This window comes from Camarhynchus parvulus, chromosome Z (assembly GCF_901933205.1).
Source record: "Camarhynchus parvulus chromosome Z, STF_HiC, whole genome shotgun sequence".
Lineage (NCBI taxonomy): Eukaryota > Metazoa > Chordata > Aves > Passeriformes > Thraupidae > Camarhynchus > Camarhynchus parvulus.
The window spans coordinates 16,190,498-16,214,801 of NC_044601.1; the positions used below are offsets into that span (position 1 = coordinate 16,190,498).

Genomic DNA, 24,304 nt, shown 5'->3' on the forward strand with positions numbered 1-24,304 from the left:
CCAGGCGCGGCCCTGCACCGCCCCTCTCCCGCCGGGGAGGGCAGGCCGCGCTGACGGTGCGGGGCGGCCGCCATCAGGCACCGCCCCTAACGGCTGCGGCTCTCGGCGCCAAAATTTGATCCTGGCGGGCATCGGGGAGCGGCTCCGGGCGCGGGCGAGCTAGTGAGGCACTGGCGTCGGGGAGCGGCTCTGGACAGGGGTGAGCGAGTGAGGCACTGGCATCGGGGAGCGGCTCCGGACAGGGGTGGGCGAGTGAGGCACCGGGACCAGGGAGGGGAGCAGGGCTGCCCGCGGCCGATTTGGCATCAGGGCCGGCAGGGAGGGCTCGCTGGGGCAGGGTCACTGGCGGGGGCAGCGCGATGAAGGCGGCAGGGTTGTGGAAGGGGCTCTGATGGGTGCTTGTTCGCGGTGCCTCAGAGCAGAGGCTGCCGCTTCCCTGGGATTTACCCCTCGCGGGCAGTGTGGCTGAGTAGGTACAGCAATTCTGCAAGAGGGAAGGGGAGGCTTTGCCGTGTTCTGGAACGTCCGGGGTTTTCCTTCTCCTTCGCTTGCGGCAAACCGTGGTTTTGCCGCGAGTCTGTGCCCAAGTGTCGCGATAAACTTTGTGTGAAGTCAAGGCCCTTAGAAATGCTGAAGTACAGTTGGGATACTGCCTGGATCTGTGGTCTGCTTGGATTTTTTCGTTTATAAATGCACGATATTTTTGTTGTAAAAGTCATGTGTTCTTTCCATTTTCTCAGATCTAGTTGTTTGTTTGGCAGTATGATTCATTTGGTTATTCTTTTTTCTTTACTCTGAAGTATATAGGATTATAATCCGGATACCTTTCTCAGTGCTTCTCAGAGGAATTCTTTGCCTGGGCCCTTAGGAACATTGAAAAGATGTACATTAAGTCAATTGTTCTCGACGGTTTTAAATCCTATGCTCAGCGGACAGAAATTAATGGCTTTGACCCGTTATTCAATGCCATTACTGGCTTGAATGGTAGTGGCAAATCCAATATCTTGGACTCCATCTGTTTCGTGCTGGGAATCAACAATCTGTCACAGGTAAAGAGATGGGACATTTAAGTTTCGTTATTCCAATTTTTCATTGCATGGATCTGGGTATCTGTCATTGTTGCTCAATCTTACGTTAAGGTTGAGTTACAACTTTATCCACATACCAAAGTTACATAAACTATGTGGCTTAAAACAATAGACTAAAACTAACCACTTAAGAGCTAACAACTTCAAGCCAAAAGTCCTTTTTGCATCTAAAGGCACTAATTTACTAATTTGTAATAAATGTTTTCGGTTCTGGATTGGGTCTTAAAATCTGGCTACCCAGTTAAAAAAAAAAAAATTAAAAGTGGTTTTCATGCAATGCCTGCTATTTAAGAGATAATACATCTGCTTTATTTTCACAAAAAAAGTGTGTGCTTTGACATAAATTTTAATCTCTGTCTGAAGGTGATTTTTCAATTTGCTTTCCTTCCCATCCCTTCCTTCCCCCAGTTGTAGACAAAGCCAGCAGGCCTCCAAGGAACACTTTCTGAATCATTTCCCTGCAAACTGCATTATGAAAAATAAATGCTTGTTAAATAAATTTACTGTCAGCTGGCTTTTTTTACAGATGCAGTCAGTATTTGTCAGAAGCCTCATGCAGAAAACAGTTTATCTGGATACGTAAAACTAGACTGGCACACACTGGTTGTGGTTTTATAATGATAGCACCTTGCAGCTCCCATATATCAGTTCACATGAACTCATAAGTATGCAGCTAGATCTTTGGTTTTTTGGTTAATTTCTCCAAAACCTACAGTAGTACAATTAAAATGTAAATTTCTTTCCAAAAAGTGTTTATCTGTTCCCTGGATTTAGGTGCGAGCTGCCAGCTTGCAAGATCTAGTTTATAAGAGTGGGCAAGCTGGAATTACAAAGGCAACCGTGTCTATTATCTTTGATAATTCAAACAAAAGTCAAAGTCCACTGGGATTTGAAGCTAATGATGAGATCACTGTGACTAGGCAGGTGAGTCTTTAATATCTGTATTTTTTTCATAACCTATTTACATTTTTACCATGCTCATGAGTGGTCAAGGAAAAAAAAAGGGTGATTTTTAAAGTCCCTGAGTTTCTGCAGCAGAGACAAAGCTTCTATGCTGCTTGTAGTGTAGTTAGTTACACAAACTGTAAGAGTAGATCCAGTGTACTAGCTAGAAGTGTTCACAAAGCAAGTTAAATTTTTCTATCTTGTGGCTTTTTCTGCTTTCATATCTTTACTCTTAAAATCTGGACTCTGTGTTAAATTTGGTCTGCAAGGACAAAGGAACCTTTATTGTTCTGGTGAAGATGTTGGGGTTTTGGTTTTTGATTATTTTTTGATTGTTTGGTTTTTTTTAAAGTAGAGCTTTTGGAAAGTTTCTTGACAGTATTGTCCTCAATGACTAATATTTCTTATAATTTAGTTAACTATTTTAAACATCAAACAAGTTCTGTTTTGATGTTTGTTGTCTTAAATAGCACAAGAGTTCTATTATCATTATAGTGCAAGGATTCCATACCACCAGAATTTCATACCTCCTCGATGTTTCTCGCAGGCAGCTCCTCTAAGCACTGACTGTTCCTGGTCCTTGTAGCAGTCATCTGACTCCAGAGCCCACCAATCCACTCTTTTATACCACTTGTTGGCTACAGATATGGCCTGTTAAGATCAGGCCTGCTCCTAATCTTTAGTAATTGGTCCAGCTGCAACTCGTTGGGGGTTAAGATTACATTCTATACCACCTTCATTTACCCATACTGTATCCCCCTACAGATGTTCTGCACAGTTTGCACATACATATGTATGCAAAGATTTAACAGGTGTGATTTCCTTAGATTTTTTTATTCTTTATTACAGTTTATATTCTCACAACACTAGGCAGTTTTTTTGTCTTTGTTCTCTAGGTTGTTGTTGGAGGTAGAAGTAAGTATCTTATCAATGGTGTGAGTGCTGCCAACAGTCGTGTGCAGGATCTCTTCTGTTCTGTTGGACTCAATGTCAATAATCCTCACTTCCTCATTATGCAGGTATTGTGTGCATCTTTATAAAATCTAGAAAGAGCAGGACTTGCAGTAAATTTAAGACAAGGGAGATAATGGGAAAACACTTAATTTCCTAGTTAGAGTGGCATCTTATGAAGAAAAAATGAAGTCTGTTAAGTTGTTGATATTTCTAGTACAGCATATTTTGACCCTTAAACACATCTTTTAGCACAAGACCTCATGTGGCCCTCATGTTAGCAAAACTTTTCCAAAATGTGTTTCCATTTTATTTCCTATTTTTTTTCTCCTTAACACATAGGTATTGCTTTCATAAATATTATAAAATGGCAGATTTTATTTGCTATTATTGTTTTCCATGTTAGACAGTATCTTGAAAGAAGTTGAGATATGTACCTTTTTAATGTACAGTTATCAAAGGAAGACTGACAAAGGAGCTAGGCAAATTCCTGAAATATTTGCAAGGAATAATAAAACAAAGCAGGATTTATTGTTTCAAATATAACTATCCCAAGTGGATGGCAAAGGGGGGAACAGCTTACTGTACATACTCTCTTTCTCCCTGTTATGTATGAGCTACATCACCCATAAAGCTGGTTTATGATTAGGAGCTTATTCAACATCAGCAACCCAGTAAGACTGTAGGAAAAATATGTGCATTACTCCTTTAAGATGTAATCAGGACTGTGGAGGATTAGCCTAAGATACAATGTAAGGGCCATTTCAAGTATATTACCCGAAAGAGTGACTTATTTGAACTTTGAAGAGCAAAAGAATAGAGTAAACTAGATTACTGTTGTAGCAAAAAATTTGCGGGTTTGGGGTTTTGGTTTTTTCTTTTTACTACTTCATGGTACACAACCATGAAGTAGTTGATCTTGTTTTATCTTTCTGTCACCAGGGACAAATTACCAAAGTTCTAAATATGAAGCCACCAGAGGTAAGAGAGTTGTGGGAGTGTTTTTGTCTGAAGTTTTACTGAACTGATTTGAGTGATAAGAATCTATATGTTGGGAGGGGGACAACAACAATAAAGGTTGGAGGGAGATGACATGTTCAGCTTAATTGAACCAATCTAATGTAAAAAGAAACATCAAAGTTTTTTGCATTGCTTTATTTTAGATTTTAGCTATGATTGAAGAAGCAGCTGGAACTAGGCTGTATGAGTCCAAGAAAACAGAGGTACAGAGAACCATAGAGAAGAAGGAATCCAAACTGAAAAACATTCAAATGGTACTACATGTTGTAAAGTAGACTTTCATTCATGTTTGTTAAAGATAACTGAACAAGTAGTTCAATGTTGACTTTGTGCAATGTTCTAGAATATTTCATTTCTGCACCTGGAACTAGATATCCATGCCTAGACATGTTTAGAGTTCAGTAAAATCAGAATATAAATCTTCTGTTTTATGTTTCAGGTCTTAAATGAGGAGATCAGTCCAACTTTACAGAAACTGAAAGAGGTATGAAAAATTAGAAGGGTGGTAAGGTAGGTCCTTCAAGTACTAAAAAAATACTTTCACAACTACCCTCAACCAGTAAGTTTTGGCTAAAACAATAGCATGTTTTCAAGTGCTGCCGAGTCTTGTAAGGGAAATAATTTTGTCCTATTTCCAAATACAGAGAATGTGACATTTTAGACTTCCAGGAAATTCTAGAGAGATGTAGGGAGAAGGAAGAAAACAAGAGAACTAGATAAAAATATATTTAAAAGTGTCTTAGTTCTTAAAAAAACTAAGTCAAGCAGTATTTCTGGTGTGCAATCAATCAGATGAATGTTGTTTTCTTACAAATACTGATGTTTAGAGGTGCTTAAAAGATTTCTGTAGTAGTCTTATGTAACTCTGGTTTTCCATCAAAATTTACAGCTTTTTTTTTTTTCTTTGTCTGTTCAGGAACGAGCATCCTATCTAGAATACCAAAAATTAGTACGAGAAATAGACCATTTAAGCCGTTTTTGTGTAGCTTATCAGTTTGTTCTGGCTGAAGAAACAAAGGTATCCTCCAGTGATATATTAAAGGAAATGCAATCTAATATAGAAAAGCTTCAGGAATCAAGGGCTGAAATTGAACAGAAGGTAAAACAACTTAATGAAGACATAGCGGAGATGGAAAAGGAAAAGGATAAGGTAAATGAAAACAGAGTTGTGCTCCTCTGAATAACCGAGAAGCAGGGAGAAATACAAAGAATTTTAAGATACTGGAATTATTTTTATAGATAATATACCGTTGAATTTTTATCTTCTTCTGATGTGTTGCTTAGGTTATGCAGTTATGCTTAGGTTATTTGGTTTTATGTAGAAGACATCCATTTAAAGGGTTTGGGGTTTTTTTTGTCCGAAATGCAAATGAAAAATAACTGAAGCGTAAAAAACTGTTTGACTTCATGTTTTCACTCTGTGCATTCAACAGTAAGTTTTGCCAGAGCCTTTTTTCTCCCTTTTTGTTGATGTCTCAAAAGAAAAGTAAGCAAGGTTTTGTTTGACAGTAATCAGTATTGATTTCGATTTTGGGGGCAGTAAATTTAACGAGATGCAGGATGGCCCATAGAGTCTTTGGATGTCTAAATCCACCTTCTGTACAGGGACAGTGTCCTGTCTTATGGAGTGATGTGGGTCTTCAACACTACCTTCTAGTTAGATTGGATTTCAGAGGTGAGAGATGGTCTGACCTGTTTGTCTTGGAGACTTCTGCCTGCTTGGTCAGATTTCCTTCTACATAAAGCTCTGAACAGAAGATGAAGTACTACAAATACTGCATCGGTTTCACAGGCTAAATTAAATTTCCTTTATTACTGGTTGTAGGAAGCTGGTTGTAAACTCCATGAACTAGAAGCTGCTCTTTCAGCACATCAAAGGGTTAATACAAAAGCACGAAGTGCTGTTGATCTCCAGAAGCAAAACTTAAAAGGTGAAGAGGTTAAGTACAATGAATTGGTAACACGTATGCAGAAGGTAAGATATTAATATATAATTTTCTTTACATACTAAATTCAGATTGTGGAAAGAGCTGTTTTTTCTTTCCTGTTATGGTATGAAGAATCCTGTGATTGGCAAGAATTGCATTAAGAAAGACAAATGTTAAGGGCTTTGTTTAATTTATTCAGCATAGGTAGTGGGTTCCCTATAGAAAAAGACATGATGCAAATACAAATAAAGTGCAACTCCTTGTGGTTCCAAATTTTCTCTTAAGCTCAGCAGAGGTCTCTGTAGCTTCAAACAATTATGCTCTCTGGACATATGTTACTCTTAAAATTAAATGAGGAATTTCTGCCTTGCATATTTTTGACAATTAATGGTTTTTTATGCAGGAGGATAATTTTTTAGATATTGGGAAGAGCAAGATAATTCTTCTAGTTCTTGGGGAGTTGTTACCACTTCCTGTATTTCATGTCTCTGTAAATACTCGGAATGCTCATGAGACGAGTAACTGTCTTGGTTTGGAAAGACAGGAGTCTGCTAAGGAAGGCAGGAGCCTCCCCTGAAATTGAGAATGTAAGCCCTCCCCACCCCTCCGAATTGCTACAATTTTAAATTAAGTGGCTCTCAGGCAAAGATATGGGAGCAGTCAATAACAGTTCTTTAATAGGGAAGAAATAAAAAGAATAAAATAAACAATACAGTCCACTGGAACAACACTGACAGAGTCAGAACCTAACCTGACACCCTGTTGGTCAGGGTGTTGGTGGCAGTCCGATTGAAAATGTGGCTGCAGTCCTCTGAAGTATCAGGTGTGGTTCTGTTGGAGCAAGGGGGTTCTGTAGAGAAGGATATAGTCTTCCTCTGAAGATCCAGGAGGAAAAGGCAGCTGCTGTTCCTCTGGGGAATCTCGTGGAGAAAAAACTGAACTGCAATTTCAGAATCTCAGAGTATATGGGGTAGCAGTGCTTGGCTCCTCCCTCTGGGCGGAGCATCTCACAATGGGATGTTATAGTTCTTATCAGTCATGCACTGATATTCAATAGTCTGTTATCAGCGGAGGTCCCCTCCCGAGGAAGGTGTGAATGTGGTCATTCAAAGAGAGAGATAAGGCAAACTGCTCACTTGACAAGGTAATCAGCCATACAGATGGTAATGGAAAACATCTTGCATGCAATCTTCAACAGTAACACATTGGGAAACATGCAAAGACATATCACAGGATCACAAAATCTGACAAAGGGTCATAGAAATGTAGTTGATTAAACTACTTGTTGCTCCTCACCTAAACAACATGAATTTCACGGTAATAGACTCAGGTTCTCTCTCTCTTTTTTCTTTTTCCTTTGTTTTGCTGAAGGATTCTAAAGCGTTAGTATCAAAGGAGAAAGAAGTAAAGAATCTAGAGAAAGAACTAAATGTTTTACTGGAAGAAAGTGAAAAAGATGCACATGCTTTAGCTGCAGCACAACAGCATTTTAATGCTGTATCTGCTGGCCTGTCCAGCAATAAGGATGGTGAAGAAGCTACTCTTTCAGGACAGATGATGATCTGCAAAAATGAAATTAGCCAAGCACTAACAGAAGCTAAACAGGTAAGGAAAATACCTCTCCCGTCTCAGACCTGCCTTCATGCTTTTGAAAATTGCCTGAAAACCAATTGACACATGCTTGAAAGATCAATGAAAAGAGGTGCAGAATATCTACGCGAGATATTTTACATTTTGGCATATGCATTAAACTAACTTTTTGATAAAATACAAACAAAATATCCTTGCACAGGAAAATGCTGTAGCATTGCTGTGAGGAAGTATTAGAAACTGGCATTTGAGATATAAAGTAGGATTCACTGTACTCAAATGATCAATAGTATTTAATAGGAAAAAATTAGGACTGTTGTCCATGATACACAGTCAAAGAGATTTCGATAGTTAAACTTAATAGAATCAAAATAAAGATGCCCGTGATTGTGAAATGGAGGGTTTAGAAGAAACTATTTTTTCCTTAGTTAAATTGTATGCTCATCACATGAATGAAAGAGCCAATACTTGTTTTCTCTTAAGATAGAAGACCTCTGCTGGGGTAGTTCTGATAGTGGAGTTTAAATTTCCAAAGTTCACTTTCCTTGTCTCACTTAGGGAGAAATTATTCTCTGTAGAGTAACAAGGACAGCTATATCCCATCTTAAATTACTTTGTTTCTTCTCAGAGTTATTAATGTTCTAATATGTTACCACAGTAAAATACAAGATCTGTGGGTTTGTGTCCAAATAACCTGTGTCATTATTTTCAAAAGCCAGGGCTGGCTTTGGCATATCTGCAACCAGTGGAAAACTTCATAAATTACATGGACAGCTTGATAGTGCAAATGTTATAAATTTGTGCCTGCAAGATTGTCTTTGAAGATTTAGTTCCACATTTGCTTATTCCTTTTAGGCTCAAATGAAATTGAATTATGCACAAAAAGAATTAAAGGCAAAAGAAGCTGAAGTTAAAAAGATGGATGAAGGCTACAAGAAAGACCGAAATGCATTGGAAGCTGTCGAAAAAATGAAAGTAACCCTAGAGAAGCAAATAAAGGAGCTGAACTATTCAGGTCTGGACAGACTTCTGATGCATAATTTTGGGGCAATCTGCAAAGGAATATAGAATTGTCATGAGTTGATCCTGACTTGATGCCAGGTGTTTGCCAAAGGTGTTCTATCACACCCCTTCTCAGCCAGACAGAGGAGACAATATACTGCAAAAGCTCATTGGTTGAGATAAGGACAGGGAGAGATCACTTGACAATTACTGTCATGGGCAAAATAGACTTGACCTGGGGAAATCAATTCAACTTAATGTCCCAGGCTCTATTTAATTTCTGATTTTCTGTACCTCCTCTCCATGAGTGATGCAGGGGGATAAGGAATGGGGGCTGCAGTCAGTTCCTCACACGTTGTCTCTGCCACTCCTTCCTAGTCAGGGTCAGGACTCACACCCTTCCCCTGCTCCACCATGGGGTTTCTCACAAGGGAGGCAGTCCTCCTTGAACTTCTCCAGTGTGAATCCTTCTCATGGCCTGCAGTTCTTCACAAACTGCTCCAGCAAGGGTCCCTCTCATGAGGTGCAGTCCTTCAGGAACAGGCTACTCCAGTGTGGGTGCCCTGTGGGGGTCACACATGCTGCCAGCAAACCTGCTCCAGCATGGGCTCATCTGTCCATGGGTCTGCAGGTTCTGACAGGACCCTGCTCCAGTGCTGGTTTCCACAGGCTACAGGTGGACATCTGCTATGCTGTGGACCTCCACGGTCCACCTCAGCATGGTTTGCACCACAGGCTGCAGGAGGATCTCACTTCCAGTGCTTGGAGCACCTCCTCCCTGTCCTTCACTGGCCTTGGTGCCTGCAGGACTGTTCCTCTCACATTTTGTCACTCCTCTTTCCAGCCACTCCAGATAGGTTTGGCCTTTTTTTCCCCTTCTATAACATGTTATCCCAGAGGCTTCACTACTATCAGTGATGGTCTTGGCCTTGGCCAATGGCAGCTCTGTCTTGGAGCTGGCTGGAGGATGCAGAAACAAATGAAAACAAAATAATTTATGCTCTGCTTCCCATCAGGAATTAGGAGGCAGTGTTCAGCCACTTCCTGTGAAGTAGGACCTCAGTCTTCTGTTTTGGAAGAAAAAGGCCTTAATAATGGATGCTTCCTTCCGTCATCCTTTCTCTTAGCTTTTACTGATGAGAATACCTTCATAATAGTATGGAATATCTGTTGGACCCCATATCCTGTCTATGCCCCCTCCCAACCTGTTGCCCCCTCACAACCTACTGGCTTTTGGAAGAGGACTGGAGGGACAGCCTTGGTGCTGTGCCAATATTCTTAGCAGTAGCCAAAACTGTGTTGCATCTCTGCTTTCTCGGTAGAAACACAAAGAACAGCACTGTGGGGGCTGCTGTTGGGCATCTCACCCAGCCCCAGTGCAGGAGGGGAATGAAAAATCAAGTACACTGCTTTCATACATAAATTCCTCTGATGTAAGCTCTGCAAACTCTTAAACTTTCACTGAGAGCAGCTTAAAATAATTTGATTATATCAACTTTGGGCTGACCATTTTGAAGTTTGATGGCACAATTGGATTCCAACTAAAATTTAGATGGTAAAAGAGACCAACACCCCTACTGCTTCCTAGTTTTCTGTACCTAAAACACTTCTTAGTTTGTTTCTTATGCCAGATAACATTTATTTCAGACACTACTGTTAGTTGATATTCCAGATCAACCTTTAGAGAAGAACATTACTCTTTAAACTTTTTCTTTGCATGTTTGGTGTCATGATGGTATTAATTTATTTAGTCTGAAAATTTACAAAGAATTTTAAGAAGTCCTCTCTACATATATGTAGATAAGCATAGCATAATTTTTAAGCTAATAGATTTCTCTGCTCTGGATACATGTGTACTGCTTGTGTTCAACTCTGAAGAAGAAAAAGGAGAAGCCCTCCTAGCAAAAAAGAAGGCATTGATTTCTGATATCAGCCGGCTAAGAGAACTGAGTGAAAATTTAATGGCAAAATTTCCTCATCTACAGTTTACATACAAGTAAGATCTCAGTGTGATCCTGAAAGACATTTGAAAGGACTTTTGGGTGCCTTTTACCACATAATTCTACCAATGTCTTAGCTCTTGCTGTCTTTTTCTTGCTGCCAGTGAATAATGACTGTCTTACCCATGCTGAAAAGTGAAGAGGAAAGTGAGGGGGAAAGTCAGGAAATGTTATAATCTTATCTAAGTCACTAGAATTTAAAACTTTTGTCTGATGGTGTCTCAGTAGCAAAGGTCTAAACTGGGAAATACGAAATCATTTTCTGCCTGTGGACACAAGTAGACTTGCTCTTGGAAGGTCAGCTCCAGTCAAATATCTGTATCCCCAGGTTTAATTTTTTGTGTAATGGGCTGAACATACTCCTATAGCTGTGGTAATAACAGAGCCCATTGGAAAAATCCATTGAAAAAATATGGAAATAAATTAGGAATTCCATTCTTTTAATGGCTATGTAACTGACTCTTTATTGTCAAATCTCTTCATGTGAAGTATTTAATTTAACCATTTTTTCATTGTGTTCTTTTTCTGATAGAATTTAGAATTTCTTATGGGAAAACCCATTTTCATGGGGTTTAAATATAAAATTTTTAAGGATGTGTGAGAGAAAAACAAACATGATTCATGGTCATAATTTATATTTATTTTAAGACATCCAGAAAAAAATTGGAATCCAAACCATGTGAAAGGCCCTGTTGTGTCTCTTTTCACTGTGAAAGATCTATCCAATGCCAAAGCCCTGGAAGCGGTGGCTGGAGGGAAACTCTACAACATTATTGTGGACACAGAAGTAAGTTTATTTCATTAGTACACAGCTCTAAATTTTGGGATGTGGTTGTACGATTTGGGGTTGGCAAGCATGTGCCTGAATGCTCGAGAGGGGTTAAAACACCTACATGCTTTAATTGGCTCAAGAAATTCATGCATAGTTGGTGGCAACAATGTGTTCTTCTTCCAATGCCCTATTGTCTTACTTTACAAAATGACTTGTGTACTCAGGTATGCTTTGTAACTATTTTTCATTTGAGGTTACTGGCAAAAAGCTTTTAGAGAAGGGTGAACTAAAGCATCGATACACCATCATTCCCTTAAACAAAATTTCAGCCAGGTGTGTTCAAGAAGATGTAGTCAAGTTGGCCCAAAGCTTGGTATGTAAATAAATACACTCTTTACACTATATTGCTTCTGTCCCATTTTAATTTTATTTCTGTACTAAAAACTTGAGATTCTTAATGGTTATTATAATAAGAATTTGTACAGAGTTTGAGGATATATTGATTTTGTTTTCCTTTGTATCCTTTCGATTGTGTGAGGTTTAAATGGGTATTAATTATTCCACTTTTAACTGAAGTAGTTTTAAAATGTGATGATACTTTTGGAAGAGTTATTATCAACAAAAAACAAATAAAATTTGAAATGTATTATAACTTAAGGCATACTAATTGCATTTTGTTTGATTTCTAGGCTGGGCGTGCTAACTTGCATTTAGCTCTTTCTCTAATTGGATATGAATCTGAACTGCAGAAAGCAATGGAATATGTCTTTGGAACAACACTGGTCTGTAATAACATGGATAATGCTAAGAAAGTGACTTTTGACAAAAGGATAATGACGAGAAGTGTTACTCTTGATGGAGATGTGTTTGATCCCCAAGGAACTCTGCATGGAGGCAATTGCTGGTTCCATTCATATAATACTAATAATATTGTGTGTCTGTTGATATGTTTACTGCTTTTGCACATATTTTCTAAAAATTAACAGTAACCTTTATGTTTAGATACATACTGGGAATAATATATTTGAGCTAAAGTTGTCTTGAGCTGAAATAATATTAATTAGTTTAAGAAAAAATTAATTATAAACTTCACATAAAGTGACTTAGATTTTAAATACTTAAATCTTATTAGACTGTATAATCCTCTTGGAAGCAAAAGTGCTTTTTTGAAGTAATTCATCATTGGTTTGCAATAATTTCATAATTTGCAATAAATTATGGAAAGTTAGCTGTTTGCATAAGTCACACATGTGTAGTATTCGAAGTCTGCAGAACCATGTTCGGTAACAGAGGAAGTAGTCTTACTCTTCTGAGAACTCTGGCTTTAGCCTAGCTGCTTTCTCTGTTTATCAGCTAAAATAAATCATTAACCTGCCTCATTATTAATGTTTAGAATTTGCAATTACCAGTGGTGAATCCACTGGTTTAATTCCAATCAGCCTGGCTTTTTAATTTTTTCATTGAACAGGTGCATCCTCACAAGCTGCACCAATATTGTCTAAACTTCAAGAAGTGAAAGATGTTGAACTAGAACTCAAGAAAAAGGAATCTGAACTTGAAGCTGTAGAGAATGAGTTGGCAAGCTTGAAGAAGGTTGCTGAAAGGTAAGGTTTGCACTATATAATGTGTATAATTTCTCTTAATGTGACCGAGTAAATTTAACGTAATGAGTTGCTTTGGGAGGCCATAGGCCTTTTGAGAATGTAATATGCAGAAAGTAATTCCCTTCCTCCCTCTCCTCCCAATATAATTAGTAAGTTCAGTAATCAAAAAGCAAATTCAGTTTTTAAATAACACATGGAAAACCCCTTTGTTTTGGATAACACAGGGGGGAAAAAAGGGTACACATTGGTATTTGCAATTGGTTGAATTTTCATGAAGTCTACTGAAGAATGGATCTGTTCCAGACATATTTTTAACATCTGTATTAAAAGAATTCCAATTTGTAGTCAGTCTTATTTTTCTCACAAGGAAATAAAAAGTTGTTAAAAAGGACTACCTGAGTGATACTGCTGTAAGCATTTAAATTAAATAATAATTAATATATTTGATTTTCAGCTACTCAGTTACTGAATACTGTATTAAAAGATGGAACAGAAAAATATATTTAGTCAGTTCTGCAAAAATGCCATAAGGAGGTAGTGTTGCATAACATGCTACTACCAGCTGGATTTATTTTTTCAAATTGTTTTTAGCTGCAGTAGACTTCCAGAAATATTGCTAAGAGGAGGGAGGAACTTCTGCTTCTAGATACCCTTTCTACAGTTCTTCACCCTAACATCTGTCATGCTGCCAGCTGGCAAAAAGGTGATCTCTGAATTGTTGCCAAAATTCCATGCGTTGCATTTGTTTTAATAGGTTAGATCAGGGCTAAACAGCAGGAGCTACATATATAATAACTTACATGCCTATAAACCTCACAATTATTATTAAAGCAATTATATTGGATTTTCATTCATTTAAGCTTATTTGCCCTACTGTCATCACTGTATCTCCCATGAGAAATGGAATACAGATATTCATCTACTTACTTCAGCTTTGAAAGTGAGATGCTGGGTAACCTTCCATATGGCAGTGTGTGTCACTACTGTCTCCAAAGGTATCAGCAGCTGAAGCAGCAATGGGAGATGAAGTCTGAGGAAGCAGAGCTGCTGCACAAGAAGCTTTGTCAAAGTGCTTACCACAAACAAGAGGAAGAGCTGATTGCCCTGAAGAAAACCATTGGTGACAAATATGTTCTTACTCTTTTACCTGAAAACTAATTACTGAGAATGAGATGGATATCAGGCTGTTTGAGTAACACATTCTTTATTTAAGAAGTACTTTTCACTTAAAAATACTAACTTTATATTTTTGAACATGTAACAAACACAGAATCGCAGTATACTTGCATAGAGGTTATTCACTTAAAGGTGGCTGTTCTCTTATAGTAAAGGTTATACTCTTATTGAATGTTTTTTATATACTTTGTAATAAAGGAAAATACATCTTTGCAGGGAAGTTCAAAAATGGATTTAATCCCATATTTGAGTAATCTTTGCTTTTTTCAAGCCATCTGTACTTAAGGTTAGTAATGTAGTTTGCATAGCAAGAAAGCGTAGGAAAGAAATAGTGTTTTGTATAGCTAAGGAGAGATAAATTTGCACAAAATGCAGCAGCAAGTAAAACATCTAAAAAATGGACAGAAGTGATGCATATCTAGATGTAGTATTCTAGGGATGAGATGGTATCTTGTTAGGTAGCTGTACTTTTTTATCCTGCAATTTGACATTCTTCCCTCTGTCAAAAAAAAATGGTCATGTTTTCATAATGGCTGTTTGGTCCCCTACCAATAACTGATAGCAACAGCACACTGTCTTAGAGTAATAATTGAAACATCTGATTATTCAGACTTCAGCAATTAGTGAGTGTTCAACCACTTTTTTTCTGTTGGGGGAAAAGAGAGATTTATTTCAGTCGGCATTTAGGATGTAAATTTAAAGACAAGAACAGTGCTCAATCTCAGTACTCTACTTCTTGATTCAGCATCTTGTGAAGAGACATTAAACAAAACTGAAGAGAACAAAAAGAAGGCAGAAAAAAAATACAAGGAATTAGAGAATAAACTTAAAAATGCAGAAGCAGAGTGTCTAAAAGAGCGAAAAAATGCGGAGCAGAATCTAGATAATGCCAAGAAAAAGGCAGACACTTCAAGCAAAAAAATAAAAGACATGCAGCAGGTAAAGCTTCACTTCTGTTGGCAGTTCTCTCCATGTTAAAAGTGCAAAAATCAGAAAGTTTGATTCTCCTGAGGTTTTAATACTCTCAGTTTTGGGACTTAATATACTGTGTAGTCACTGACTGAGCTTTTTTTGTATTTTTCTTTCTTTATTTTTTGGGATTACACCCTTGCTCAAGAATGGGTGCTGTTAGTCTTCTACAGCATTTACTACATCTAATTGAATCTCAACTCTTTCCATCCAGCTGAATCTTAATTCTTTGCATTTAAGTATAACTAATAAATTAGAAAACATCTCTCTAGGAAGTCAAAGCTTTAGTTCTGGAACTTGAAGAGCTGAAACAAGAGCAGGCCTCCTATAAACAACAGATAACAGCTTCAGAGGAAGCAATCAAATCGTACCAGAATCAAGTTGATGCTCTGGTGGCTGAAGTGGCTAAAACAGAGGTAAAAGTGAAATACTATGTTTCATTATCCATTTTGATGTTACTCTGTGTGATCCTCTGAACCTCACATTATAATGTGTATTTTTTTCTGCAGATTTGCTTACTATACTCAATCAGCCTAGGTAGTTATTTTTTTGCTTCACTTTCACATGTGAATTTTTTTCTCCTTGCTGTGTCAGTTCTAATAAGGCTTTAATGCCAGCTTTAAAAGAGGCCAATAAATGTCTGCTGATTTGCTTTTTCAGGAATCTGTAGAGAGAGCACAGAAGGAGCTTGCCAAGCAAAAGGAAGTAATTGCTTTACATGATAATGCAATTAAAGACAAATCTGCAGAGATGGTAAAATACAGAGAACAAAATAATGAATTACAGTTTAAGATTAAAGAATTAGAACACAACATCACCAAATGTCAACAAGAAGCTGCTGATGCTGCTGCTAAGGTATTGCAAAATTGTGCTTTTCTTCACATCTTGTGACCAAGAATGGTTATTCCCTTGCCACATGCAAAGGAAATAGCCTTTTTCCTTTAAGCGCTGTCATATTTGCAGGTCTCAATGTAAAATTTTTATCTGAGGAAGAGGGAGTGGAAATTGTACATTGTAACAGACCTGATCTGTATGGAGTAACAGAGGATAGATCACGGTGAGAAGGTTATCAGTAAGAACATTCTGACTGTCTGGACAAATTAGATAACTAATTAAAGAAGGTAGTTCCATGATGCAGTGACATTGGTAGAGTTCAGATGTACAAAAAAGTGCTTCAAGTAAATAAGATGTACATGAAAGCAATAACCTTGAATCTTTAAATCCCTTCTTTGTCCACAATGAAGGAAATCACACAAAGCATTGTAAAGAAATGAACCTATGCTGCACTAGGGTAGAAGAATTAATGTGGTAGTTTCAGAATGTAGGTGGGGTGGGGTTTTTTTGCTTTTGTTTGTTTAAATTTTTATTTCACATTTGAGAAGGGTGAGGAAAAAGCTTCACCATAACTTTTTGTTTAAAGGTGGCCAAAATGCTGAAAGAATACAAGTGGATAGCTTCAGACAAGCCACTCTTTGGCCAGCCAAACACAGCCTATGATTTCAAAAGTTGCAATCCTAAAGAAGCAAGTGAGAAGCTGCAGAAATTGCAAGAGCATAAAGAGAAGTTGAGAAGGAATGTGAACACAAGAGCTATGAACATGCTTTCTGATGCAGAGGAAAGGGTAAACATTCTATGCTTTAATCTATAAAAATTGGGCAGGCTGGTCATATGGTGTATATACAAGATATACAGATATATATAGTGTAGCTTTATGTTTTCATGTGCTCTATTTCTCAATATACCAAAAATAAAACGAAACCTTTTCCTGGTTTTTTCATACAAATCTTAGATCTTTGAACTATTCATTGGCACACCAGGTTTTTAGGTTACTCATAATCTTGACCTTGGATGATAAAAAATAGTCTTTTATTCCTTCCTACCTTAGATCATCCTAAGTTGAAGCATCAGCAAGCTTTGTGGCATCTATTAGATTATTTGAGAACTATATACTGAATTAAAAATTGCAGACCAAAAATATGTTCATCTTCAAGCATGATAGTTTGACAGTGTAGCAAAGTTGTCTTGAATTAATCTGTATCTTCAGGCTATTCCAGGATTGTCTGGAAACTGCCCACTGATTTTATCCTTCAACTTTTCTAATACTTTTCCTCCTGTCAGCCTTGAGAACTAACCTTTCTTCTATGGAAAAGCAAATGAAACATGATTAACTTGGAAGTGCAACTTTCAGAGCAATGTCCTTCCCCTTGCTGATTGTTGAAAATTCTGATGCTTTAATTTGCAAATAATCCCAAAGTTTACATCCCTCATGCAGCTAAATGAATGCACTGGATTTTAATCTTGTGGTTAATGACTATTTCATAGCGACGCAATGATACTGTGAAGCTGCAAGATTAGCACAAAGTGCATTTGAGCACAAGGTTCATTGAAATCAGTCTTTTTTTCTCCTTGCACCAGTACAATGACTTAATGAAGAAAAAAAGAATTGTAGAGAATGACAAGATAAAAATTCTTGCAGTTATTGAAGAGCTTGACCAGAAGAAAAAACAAGCTTTAGATATTGCTTGGAAAAAGGTATGAATGACACTTGAAATTTATCTTCATGTTTTAGTAGAGGATCAGATTTATCTTCGATTATTATTTTGCATATTTCCTTGGGAAAAAAAGGTCTGTTTTCAGAACTAATATCCCTGACCTATATTTTAAAATAACCACTTTATTTCTCGTGTTTATTCCCACTTTTGAGAATAAGACATGAATTCTCTGAGAATTGTAAAGGTCCAGTTAGAGCTGCAAAACTACTTTCTCATTCCCTTTTAGTGTCCACAAACATTTCATGAAGGTTAGGGCATATTGAAATATAGCTGGGGGTTTTTTGTGTGTGTGGTTTTTTTCTTTTCTTAAACCAATATTTTACCAGAATAAAAATTTTCTGTCGTTATATTGCCCTCTACAGTGCAGGGCTGTGGACCTGGGGTACTGCTCCTGTTAATGTCAGGATACATAATATTGGGGTAGAGCAATGTCTGATTTATGTTTCTGTTACCTAGGCACTCTGCCTTTTTACCAGGTCTGTCATATAATGAATTATAAGAAAAGTATAAAATTATGCCTTCCTAGATGGAAATCTTTTGACACTTTCTTTTCTGCAGTACCAACAGAACTTGTGTTTTTTGGCCTTTGAGAAAATTGGTTTTAACCAAGATTAAATTGCACATAGATGAAGTATCTGTTTAATTATTAATTATCCTGCCTGTACTTAGGATATCACTGACAAAATGGTACCTTTTCATTGTAAAAATGGTGTTTGACAGAAATTAGTGAGCTATAATGCAAAAGCATCATGCATGGTGGAATAAGTGTGCTTTCAGATAATTCCTAAACCTAGGACATTTTAATCTGCATTTACAAAGTTGCATCCCATCCCATACCTGGACATTGCTTAAGTAAACCTGGGAAGAAGAAGAGTGAGGAGGATGCCACCATGTATCTCTTACATGGTGCTTGTACTTTTAGTAGTCCATTAATTGGGAGAAATTGCAATTTGCCAGTTAATAAATCTGAATTAGGGCATAACCATTTCCCTGGCTGATAGCATAAAGAAGCCTTCCAATACATCTCTCATTAGATCCTTCTAAAATGCTTAGTATGAGATGTCACAAATCCTTCGGAGTTGCTTCTATCTTCAGTACAGAAAAAGTAAAAGCTAATGTTTTCTCACTGTCCTGTATGTGACATGGGACGTCACTGTGTTGAACAGGGAAAGATGTCTCGAGTGTTGTGCTGCTCACCACTAAGTTTTTCACTCTTTGTGCTCTTCATCCAAAGCACACTTATACATCTTTTGTGGTCTGACTTCTAGGTGAATGAAGACTTTGGTTCCATTTTCTCAACACTCCTACCTGGAGCCAGAGCTGTGCTATCAGCCTCTAAAACTGGCAGTCACTTTGTTGGTATGGAGTTCAGAGTTGCCTTAGGAAACACCTGGAAGGAAAACTTAACGGAACTTAGTGGAGGACAAAGGTTGGTGAATTAATTTTTTTTCCATTGTCATTGTGTATGTAATTGATATGTCTAAGTAATTAAAGTTCTGAAAAGCAAAAACTTAATCTTTTCCTTGGCAAGTCAGGGACTCTGCCTTCCAAATGGACTCAATATTGGAAGCACTATTAATACATTCTGACTTAGAACAATGCTTTACTTAAGTATAAGATAACAAACACGATTTAACTCCTGTCACACAAGATCATCAAGTTCAACCATTAACTGCCAGGTCCACCATTTAAACTATCTCGTTAAACCCCACAGCTACATGTCTTCTAAATCTCTCCATGAGTGCTGACTTTTGTGGGCAACCCATTCAAATGCTTGATAACCATTTCAGTGAAGAAATTTTTCCTGATATTATTTCCTCTTGGCCTGTCTCGTTACCTGGGAGAAGAGGCCAACCCCCACCTGGTCACACCCTGCTTTCTGTAGATAGCAATAAGGTCCCTCCTGGGCCCCCTTCTCTCCAGGCTGAACAACACCAGTACCTGCTCCTCATCAGACTTGTGATCCAGACCCTTTGCCACCTTCATTGCCTTTCAGCAAGTGTTTTCAAAAGCCAGAGCCCTTCAAACAAGACTAAATCCTAATTTTCGTGTCTCCATACTAGATCGTTGGTGGCCTTATCCTTGATATTAGCCATGCTCCTCTTCAGGCCTGCCCCAGTTTACATCTTAGATGAAGTGGATGCAGCCCTTGATCTCTCCCATACCCAGAATATTGGGCAGATGCTTCAAACGCATTTCAGACACTCCCAGGTATGATATTGAAATTATTGTGGTAATAGAATGGTCTGGGTTGGAAGGGGCCTTAAAGATCACCTAGGTAATCCTCTGCTATGGGCAGGGACGCCTTCCACTGTAGGATTCTGTGGCTGGCTGGGCTGTTTGGGTCCAATCCGGCTAGCTGTGGACCCCAGCCCACAGGATCCTGCATGGACAAAAGGTAAAAGACGAGAAGAGCTATTCTCCACGTGGGGACAAACGTCCTCAGTTTATTTACTGGAGAGAAAACACCAGATCAGGAGACACACACACACCCCGCCCCCCCTTCCCGCCCTCCCCCCCCCCTTCCCCCCTCCCCTTCCCGCCCCCCCCCTTCCCGCCCAATAGAAAAGAGGCCATCCCGTTCTCGAGGAGGGATTTTGAGCAGAGGGGAAGGGGGGCGAAGGAAGAGGAGCACAGCCAATGGGATACAAGTGTGGAGGGTATGGGGAGGGACTGACCAGGGGAGAGAACACCACCGGGGTGTACTGGGGAGGCGTGTGTGAGGGAAAAACCATCTGATAAGAAAGGGGAATTCCATGAGAAGGGAAGAACAAACCTTCTATTTTATGTTACGTGATATAACATGAACTATTCAGTGCAATATAAAGACTACTCAGCGCAAATCTCCAATCGCCCAATGCAAAACAACAACTAAAACTATTCAGTGCAATACAACATTCCACCAGGCCAGATTGCTCAGAGTTCCATCCATTATTTCCAAAGGCAGTCTGGCACTGAGGACTCTGAGCTGTTTACCTCTTTTTTCTACAGATGTGTGTTATATTTCTGAGTTGTTTCAGCTGAAGGTTAGACTGACATGGCAAGTGGTGAAACTTGAATGTTGTTTCTGCGTAGGTTAAAATGGAGCAATAGGGAGGAGTGTCTGTGATGTGCTCAATTTCAAGCATGATAAAATCCTGAATTCTTTTTTCCTAGAGATTTTTAACTTGAGGGTAAAGATATTTCAAGTTGACCCTCTTAAAATACGTGAGGCACTACTTATTATTTCCTAATGGAAAGGATCTCTGTATCACTGTGACCTGTACCCCATCAAATAGAGTACCCGTCTCTATTTGATGTAAGGACTTGACCATTCCAAATTATGAAAGTGAGGAGGGGAACCAGTATTGCAAAATTATTTGAGTAGTATCTTTTGACTAGGTAAGATCCTACATTCTTTCATAATTAGTGGCACAGTTAACTCCATGTTTACTTCCACCACAAACAGGCATCCTGCATTGTGGACTGTATCCCAGACCAGGTGCTGGGATATGGACAGAAGTGTCATTAGCTGCAGAAAAAGTGGTTTTACATTGACCTGTGTAGCACATTCTGTTGGCCCTTGATTAGTTTTAGAATATTTTTTAAAGATTATTACTGAGGTATTAGCCAAATGAAAGAAAGGAGTCCTCTCTTTGGAAACCTTTTCTAGTGTTGTTGGGATAGCAACATTAATTTTAAGTGTTTCTGGTTTGTTTTAGTTTATTGTGGTGTCCTTGAAGGACGGAATGTTCAACAATGCAAACGTCCTCTACAAGACCAGGTTTTTGGATGGTGTATCCACTATTGCCAGATACAGTCAGACTCAAAATAAAAAAACAAATCTGCCTGCAAAAACATGCAAAAAATAAAACATTGACTGTGAATGGTGAGCTAGGAAGAATTGGTCTTCTACATGCAGTAGAAAGCAAATGTTCCCTGTTGCTTCCTAATGTTTATAATGTTATGTTTTCATATGTGTTAGTTCATATCTGCATTTTATTAAGAACTGAAATAAATAGGAATTAGCCTGTTACAACCGGTTTTATTATATTAAAACTATAAGTTTTATGGTGTGCTGTAATTCCTTTCATTCCTCTGTAATATTTACACATAAATGTATATAAGTAGTAGCTTTGTAAACTTAAAGCCTTCAGATGAGGAAAAGCTGATTCAGCTACCAGAGTTCTATTCAGAAGACCTATTGCAAAGTGTAGTAACAGTCTTCCTCACCTGACGCTGCTGAGTCAGGGATGGACGGAATGACTCCGTGGTTCAGAAGGCAAAAAAGAGAGATCCTTTATTAAGAGGTATTTATTAGAGGTTTTATAACCAGGATCGCTCAGGTCTCAAAGTAAAACCCTTTCATACTATTGCTGAACTATGAGTAGCATGCTCTGAAGGTACATATCCATAAACAACATGAACAGAAAGACAGATCATAATTTTTTCATTCTTCCTCTCTAAGTTTCCCAGGCCTGAAGCCTGGGAGAATTCTCTTTGACTGAACTGAGAATCTCCACAATTGCCTCTTCATTTAAAGAGGGAGCTGGTGTTTCTAGTCCTCTGCAGGACCCCCTGCAGGAAGGAGAACAAACACAGCTCAAGAGGTTTGTCAACTGTCAATCAAAACCTCTAATCAGACATTGGATCAGAATGGTCGAGGAGATCTCTAACTTGTATTATAAATTCCAAGAAATCAGTTACCAACTCTAGTAGAGTAACAAACCATTGTCAGTCTGCCAAAGGACTGGCAGTCCAACTTGTCAAAACCATTTCCCAGTGTGAGCAGATGCCCACATGGCAGAAAAGAAGGTATTAATAAACATGTGCACATACCCAAATCAGCCCAATTTGGCAAAATGAGACATCTGTTTGCCACAGCTGCAAACCTTTAGGCCTCTGGGATTATCCCAGCCAGTAAGGTGCAGCAGGTCAAGCCTTGGTTGGCTTTCATAGAAATTGCTTTTTGCAGGATGTGTGCACTTTGATAGAAGAATCATGCAAGGCTTTTGGCCTGTGCAGTCGTGTCCTGAATAGAGTGATAAAATTGAACTTGGGTCCAAATTGCATCCTCAAAGTTTTCAAAACAATTGAGTAGAATTGACCAAATTCAGAAACACTGGAGAAGACTTCTGGAAAGCCATGGCAACAGCCCTTACTACAACCAGGCTGAGCCTAAGTTGTGATGTTCCAGTCTGATCTGAGCCGTCTATGAATAAGATACCCACATGTTGGGGTTTTTTTGGGGATTTTTGTTTGTTTTGTTTTGTGGGGGGGTTTTGTTTGTTTCTTTGTTTTTGGGTTTTTTTTCCTCGGAAAGGCCAGCAGCAACAGGGGGTTTTATGACCTTGGGGCAGGGCGGGGAACCCAGTCCCAGTGGGCGGACCAAGGACCCCAAACCTGGCCCACGGGGCGAGGTCTTTGCTTCCACAGCCTGCCCCCACCATGCTGCGAGTGTCCCCGCCACAGGAGTGGCCGAACGCCTCCTCCTCCCCCCACTCCCTCCTTCCCATCTGCCAACTGGTCCATGTTGGCAGATGGGAAGTGTGAAATACAAAGCTGTGTTTCGTGTCAGGTACATACAGGCAATGTGCGTATTTGTGATTGCGATATGTGTGGAGACTGACAATGGGACAGTTGCGAATTCTAATAATAACTGAGGAAAGTAAAGCATGGAAGAAGGCCTTTGAACCTATCTTTTGTTTGCAATTAACCCTCGTTGATTTAGGAGCATTGGAATTAAAGCGTTAAAGATGTTGCTTTTTTGCCTATAGTTAATCCTTAAAGAGTTCTGCAATAATAACCTTTTGAAGTATAATTTTAGAATATTGCTTGTATCCTTGAAACTATAGCTTTGGAATATATATAAAGGAAATATGCTTATCTCACGCCTTAATAAAGTAGAGAAAAACAGCTTGAGAAAGGAAGATGAACATCACCCTCAAGGAATTATGGTTTTGACCAAGGGAAGCTGGACATCACTGTTATGAGATTTATAGTCTCTGCAATTAAAAGGTGGACTCACATCTGGGGAGCTGGACTCCACCAGATGGGATTAGTCTTTCTTCTTTCGCAAACCAGACCACCACCATCTGGGAATACTCCTTTTGGGATACATCCTGAGAAAAACTAAATCAAAATAAAAAACTAAATCACAATTCGCTCTCTTCAACTTCCTGAAGGGTGGCTGTGGTGAGCTGGGCGTCGGTCTCTTTCTCCGGGCAACAACAGACAGAACAAGAGGACAGTCTCAAGTTGTGCCAAGGGAGATACAGGCTAGAATTAAGGAGGAAGTTTTTCACAGAAAGAGTGGTCATATACTGGAATCATCTACCCAGGGAGGTGGTGGAGTCACCATCCCTCAATGTGTTTAAAAAAAGACTGGATCTGGCACTTGATGCCATAATGTAGTTGAGGTGTTAGAACATGGGTTGGACTTGATGATCTTAAAGGTCTCTTCCAACCTAGAAATTCTGTGATTCTGTGAGTGTATAGAATTGTGATGTAAGAATTGGGAATAGAAACTGCTGATGAGTAAAAATTGGAATAGAAACTGCTGAGAAAGGTGATGAGTACCCCTATAAATATCTGTAACCCTCAACTATCGGTGTGCAGTTGGAGGGAAAATTTCCCCCACTGTACCCAGCGCTGTATTGCTCATACTTTACCATATTAATTAATAAATTGATTGCTGCTTGAATATTGGCCTAGTCAAGCTTATTCAT

General features: G+C 38.7%; 1 protein-coding gene across 1 annotated transcript; it reads left to right on the forward strand.

Annotated features, from left to right (window-relative positions):
- Window positions 1-58: 58 nt before the first annotated feature.
- SMC2 (structural maintenance of chromosomes 2) lies at window positions 59-23,817 on the forward strand. The gene is made up of 25 exons (XM_030968558.1): window positions 59-199; window positions 801-1,049; window positions 1,863-2,012; window positions 2,930-3,052; window positions 3,927-3,965; window positions 4,148-4,258; window positions 4,444-4,488; window positions 4,921-5,154; window positions 5,830-5,979; window positions 7,304-7,537; window positions 8,378-8,537; window positions 10,403-10,520; window positions 11,173-11,311; window positions 11,550-11,669; window positions 11,986-12,190; window positions 12,765-12,900; window positions 13,896-14,020; window positions 14,822-15,015; window positions 15,318-15,461; window positions 15,706-15,900; window positions 16,466-16,666; window positions 17,461-17,577; window positions 18,866-19,026; window positions 19,661-19,808; window positions 21,299-23,817. The coding sequence occupies exons 2-25, from the start codon at window positions 882-884 to the stop codon at window positions 21,446-21,448; spliced, it is 3,567 nt and encodes a 1,188-aa protein (XP_030824418.1). The 5' UTR covers window positions 59-199; window positions 801-881; the 3' UTR covers window positions 21,449-23,817.
- Window positions 23,818-24,304: the final 487 nt, after the last annotated feature.